The following is a 6,281-nucleotide window of genomic DNA, read 5'->3' as shown; positions in this document are numbered from 1 at the left end:
GTTTCACATCCGTTACACAAACACCACACTCTACCCACTGAGCTACAGATGGATGTTGTTCCTTCCTAATGGAAACTGAACCATGTAGCACAATGTCAAGAGTATTTCCATGCGCGTGCCGTGAGTGGCCTGTAGTGTAGTGTGACTGCAGTGGGTCTCTGACTGCAACAGCGGTGCTTTTAGTGTCTTCTTCACATCCAGAGGATCAGAGCACATTCTTCCGCCTGGTCCTCTGATGCCTCTCACACAGACACACACAACAGCGGTGCTTTTAGTGTCTTCTTCACATCCTGAGGATCAGAGCACATTCTTCCGCCTGGTCCTCTGATGCCTCTCACACAGACACACACAGCGTGACATTTAATCTGAGGAGAGCAGAGAGCGGACTTGATCAAGACAGGTCAAGCATATTGGCACTGATGTCGACCTTGGCTTTTTTCACACCGTTAACCACCATTCATAGGGAGGATACTGTAGAAGGCACTTACTGTCAGTGGCATGGAGGAGAAGAAGAGGAGAGGAAAGGAGAATGAACGCAGCAACAGACACAGCAGGTGTCTGATGTGATATGTTTGCAATGCAAAGCTTTTTCAGAGGAAGCTTGTGATTGATTTTTAATGTGGCGGTTGGTGGGATGAGTCGGCGTGTCTCACAGAGAGAGACCAATGTCTTCTGTCTGTTCGGGAACCATGGATAGATGGCTAAGACTGAGTAGATTGGTGGAGACTGGATCCATAACTCTATGCTCGGGAAATTACGCTTTTATTACACTCCTCCATTGTGAAGGATTCTGAGGAGCCCCAGAATGAAGTTGTGCATTATTGTTATATACATTTGAAGGGCTTGTCAGTGGCAGACAGTAGGCTTTGTTCTGTTCTGTTAGCAAGCCTTTACCTAGTTCTATATGACTCTAATTCATCCACCGTGCCATCCTACCAACTATAGCTCATCATCCACCGTGCCATCCTACCAACTATAGCTCATCATCCACCGTGCCATCCTACCAACTATAGCTCATCATCCACCGTGCCATACTACCAACTATAGCTCATCATCCACTGTGCCATCCTACCAACTATAGCTCATCATCCACCGTGCCATCCTACCAACTATAGCTCATCATCCACCGTGCCATCCTACCAACTATAGCTCATCATCCACCGTGCCATCCTACCAACTATAGCTCATCATCCACAGTACCATCCTACCAACTATAGCTCATCATCCACCGTGCCATCCTACCAGCTATAGCTCATCATCCACCGTGCCATCCTACCAACTATAGCTCATCATCCACCGTGCCATCCTACCACCTAGAGTTCATCATCCACAGTGCCATCCTACCAACTACAGCTCATCATCCACCGTGCCATCCTACCAACTACAGTTCATCATCCACAGTGCCATCCTACCAACTACAGTTCATCATCCACAGTGCCATCTTACCAACTACAGTTCATCATCCACAGTGCCATCTTACCAACTACAGTTCATCATCCACAGTGCCATCTTACCAACTACAGTTCATCATCCACCGTGCCATCCTACCAACTACAGCTCATTGTCCACCATACCATCCTACCAACTATATTTCATCATCCACCGTGCCATCCTACCAACTACAGTTCATCATCAACAGTGCCATTCTACCAACTACAGTTCATCATCCACCGTTCCATCCTACCAACTATAGCTCATCATCCACCGTGCCATCCTACCAACTACAGCTTATCATCCACCGTGCCATCCTACCACCTACAGTTCATCATCCACCGTGCCATCCTACCAACTACAGCTCTTGTCTACCATACCATCCTACCAACTATATTTCATCATCCACCGTGCCATCCTACCAACTATAGCTCATCATCCACCGTGCCATCCTACCAACTACAGCTCATCATCCACCGTGCCATCCTACCAACTACAGCTCATTGTCCACCGTGCCATCCTACCAACTACAGCTCATCATCCACCGTGCCATCCTACCACCTACAGTTCATCATCCACCGTGCCATCCTACCACCTACAGTTCATCATCCACCGTGCCATCCTACCAACTACAGTTCATCATCCACCGTGCCATCCTACCAACTACAGCTCATCATCCACCGTGCCATCCTACCAACTACAGCTCATTGTCCACCGTGCCATCCTACCAACTACCGTTCATCATCCATGACATGGAACAGTGAAGTTTTTATGGGTTAGAGAGTTTTCCGTTTTGTATAGTGAAGGATCTCCTGGAAAATTATTTTTAAAAATCCAGGAGTTAGTTCTTGTTAGCATCCTGTTAGTTTATCTTCTTTAATGGGGTAGTGCTTGTTCACATATTGTTAGTTTATCTTCTTTAATGAGGTAGTGCTTGTTAGCATCTTGTCAGTTTATCTTCTTTAATGAATTAGTGCTTGTTAGCATCTTGTCAAGACACCAACGTCCTCTGCACAAGCAATTCAAGCTACTTCCAGAAATAAAGTTTGAATCATCCAATGAGATCTCTAAACCTGAATGATGTGTATTTCCTGTCCTCTATTATGTTTCATTTCCTCTCAGTGGGAGCTGCCGTCTCCACACCACGTGCTGAGATTTCAGCCTTCTGCCAACCTGGAGCTGGTCCCTGTGTTTCCCCATCTGCACCACTCAGTGCTGCCTCCTCACTGTGGCAAAGGATGGGTAGAGAAACGGGTCCCCGACTACAAGGTAGACAAACCACTGCAACCTGACCTGAGTCACACATGGCACCCTACTCCCTATATAGAGTCCTATGGGCCCTGGTCACAAGTAGTGCATAGGGTGCCATTTGATCTGCATTTCAGGGTCTCAGACCTCAGCTGTATCTGTCACAGATAGGCTCACTGTCGTATCTATCGCAAACAGACTCACTGTATCTGTCACAGACAGGCTCACTGTAATCCCCGCTGTTTCTGTCACAGACAGACTCGCTGTAATCCCTGTAATGTTCGAGGACAGTTCACACTGTAATGATTACAGACAGTTCACAATGTAATCAATGCAATGGTTAAGGACAGTTATCACTGTAATGGTCAAGGACAGTTCAAACTGTAATGGTCAAGGACAGTTCAAACTGTAATGGTCAAGGACAGTTATCACTGTAATGGTCAAGGACAGTTCAAACTGTAATGGTCAAGGACAGTTATCACTGTAATGGTCAAGGACAGTTCAAACTGTAATGGTCAAGGACAGTTCACACTGTACTGTTCAAGGACAGTTCACACTGTACTGTTCAATGACAGTTCACACTGTACTGTTCAAGGACAGTTCACACTGTACTGTTCAAGGACAGTTCACACTGTACTGTTCAAGGACAGTTCACACTGTACTGTTCAAGGACAGTTCACACTGTACTGTTCAAGGACAGTTCACACTGTACTGTTCAAGGACAGTTATCACTGTTCAATGATAGTTCAAACTGTGATCTCAGTAAAGGTTAAGGACAGTTCACACTGTAATGGTTAAGGACAGTTATCACTGTTCAAGGACAGTTCAAACTGTAATCTCTGTAATGGTTAAGGACAGTTGACTCTGTAAGCACTATATTGTATTATTTCACCTTTATTTAACTAGGCAAGTCAGTTAAGAACACATTTTATTAACAATGACAGCATATGAACAGTGGGTTAACTGCCTTGTTCAGGGGCAGAAAAAAAGATGGCTTGGCAGCTCGGGGATTTGATCTAGCAACCTTTCGGTTACTGGCCCAACGCTCTAACCACTAGGCTACCTGCCGCCCTGTAATGGTCAAGGACAGATCAATTTGAAGAGGGTCTCTGTATTAGGCCCTTGTTTTCTTTCCATGATTGTGGAATTGCCTGTCGTCTCTGTGTTTCAAGATTTACAACAGCTGTCCTGAACAACATCGTGACTCTCTGTGTCTCTAGGTTTTCCCAGACAGTCTTCCTTAACTCTGTGTGTCTCCCTCAGGAAATCTGTTTAGAGGGTGTACACAGACAACAACTTGTCTCTCTGTTTCTAGGTTTACCTGATCAACAACTTGTCTCTCTGTCTCTAGGTTTACCTGATCAACAACTTGTCTCTCTGTCTCTAGGTTTACCTGATCAACAACTTGTCTCTCTGTCTCTAGGTTTACCTGATCAACAACTTGTCTCTCTGTCTCTAGGTTTACCTGATCAACAACTTGTCTCTCTGTCTCTAGGTTTACCTGATCAACAACTTGTCTCTCTGTCTCTAGGTTTACCTGATCAACAACTTGTCTCTCTGTCTCTAGGTTTACCTGATCAACAACTTGTCTCTCTGTCTCTAGGTTTACCTGATCAACAACTTGTCTCTCTGTCTCTAGGTTTACCTGATCAACAACTTGTCTCTCTGTCTCTAGGTTTACCTGATCAACAACTTGTCTCTCTGTCTCTAGGTTTACCTGATCAACAACTTGTCTCTCTGTCTCTAGGTTTACCTGATCAACAACTTGTCTCTCTGTCTCTAGGTTTACCTGATCAACAACTTGTCTCTCTGTCTCTAGGTTTACCTGATCAACAACGTGTCTCTCTGTCTCTAGGTTTACCTGATCAACAACTTGTCTCTCTGTCTCTAGGTTTACCTGATCAACAACGTGTCTCTCTGTCTCTAGGTTTACCCGATCAACAACGTGTCTCTGTGTTTGTAGGTGTATCTGAACAAGAACTTGCCTCTGTGTTTGTTTGTCTATGTGTACCTGACGCTCTGCCTCCCCTGTGTCTCTAGGCATACTTGAACAACACTCTGCCTCCCCTGTGTCTCTAGGCATACTTGAACAACACTCTGGCTCTGGAGAACACCTGGCTCACTCCGGAGGAAATAGGAATTTTCCAGCGGCACGAAAAACCATTGTTGATGACAAATCAAATGGCAATGAGCATATCTAGGCCAGCTACTGCCTCCAGGAGTCTCAACTCTCTCCTCATGTCACCCAGACCTGCTGCCTCCAGGAGTCTCAACTCTCTCCTCATGTCACCCAGACCTGCTGCCTCCAGGAGTCTCAACTCTCTCCTCATGTCACCCAGACCTGCTGCCTCCAGGAGTCTCAACTCTCTCCTCATGTCACCCAGACCTGCTGCCTCCAGGAGTCTCAACTCTCTCCTCATGTCACCCAGACGTTTATCAGGTTAGTGGAGGGTTGTATTACCTAGCGACCTGCTCCGTACTTTACAAGCCTGTCTGCTGCCTCCTCTCAGCCACAGCCCCATCTATCAGCTATTCTCCTCATAATGGTTATCATCTTTAATAACTTTTCTCATCCCAAAGTTTAATCCCCTCTTTTTAATCAGACTGGAGAGATAGCAGCAGTACTCCCACTGTGTCCCAAAATGGCACCCTATTCCCTATATAGTGCACTACTTTTGACCAGGTCCCTAGGGCACTACATATAGGGAATAGGGTGGAAATTTGGGATGCATCCACTGTCAATCTGCATTTTACGCTACTTGTTAAAACTTTAGGAGGAGCCGTACCATCTGTGAGTGTGTAGGAGGGAGTTGGGTTGGGAACAGAAACCTCATTAAACACAATTGGTTTCAGATGCGTTGGTTTCAGATACATTGGTTTCAGGGCTGTTGAAGTGGAACCGTTTACCAGTCAGTGGGTAGCAGCATCCTCCTGCGTCTCTGACGGAAGACTCCAGAGGGGTTTATTCCGCAGATAAACTACTGTGGTGATGCTGAACACTGACATCTAGGTTGACTATCAAATGGCACCCTGTTCCCTATAAAGTGCACTTCTTCCGGATACTCAGAACATGTATTAGGTAGGCATGGAGACTCTATTCCCTATTAACTACATGACCTTGGTCAAAAGTAGTGCGCTTATATAGGAAACAGGGAGCCACTTGGGACTCGGGCTGGGTCTTTGCTCTGCGACAAGGGCACTTGGCGACCTGACGAAACAAGCTGAACAAGGTGGGAACGTCGGAGAACAAACCATGACTGAGGCATGACTGAGATGTTTCTTGTTGTTGTTCGTCTGAATCAGGAGTTTAAAGGAGAACACTGACCTCACACTGAGCTGAACCAGGCTGTGTTGCACCTGGGAAATGTGAATATTATTATTATTATTTATTTATTAATGCGCTCCTTATGACCAGGGTCCTTACGACTCCAGTGCACTATATAGGGAATAGTGTTCGATTTGGGACGAAGCCTTAGTGCTAGACGTCATAGTGTCCAGGTATAGTACTGTGTGAGGAAAGTAATGTATGTCAAGGTAAAAATCTGTTGTTCCGCGCCTGAACAAGGCCGTTAAGCCACTGTTCCCCTGAGCAAGGTAGTTAA

General features: G+C 45.8%; 1 protein-coding gene across 1 annotated transcript in view; it reads left to right on the top strand.

Moving 5' to 3' along the window:
• The window catches only part of LOC135536578 (transcription elongation regulator 1-like protein), a 6,192-nt gene extending 1,068 nt beyond the window's left edge, over positions 1-5,124 (top strand). The window contains exons 2-3 of the mRNA XM_064962870.1: positions 2,554-2,700; positions 4,759-5,124. Coding sequence (XP_064818942.1) covers positions 2,554-2,700; positions 4,759-5,124 — 513 coding nt within the window. The remainder of the gene's footprint in view (positions 1-2,553; positions 2,701-4,758) is intronic.
• The last annotated feature ends 1,157 nt before the right edge of the window (positions 5,125-6,281 follow it).

This window comes from Oncorhynchus masou, unplaced genomic scaffold (genome assembly GCF_036934945.1).
Source record: "Oncorhynchus masou masou isolate Uvic2021 unplaced genomic scaffold, UVic_Omas_1.1 unplaced_scaffold_638, whole genome shotgun sequence".
In the NCBI taxonomy this organism is placed as follows: domain Eukaryota; kingdom Metazoa; phylum Chordata; class Actinopteri; order Salmoniformes; family Salmonidae; genus Oncorhynchus; species Oncorhynchus masou.
Note: the sequence above shows the minus strand (reverse complement) of the source record. Positions and strands in the feature narration are given on the sequence as shown.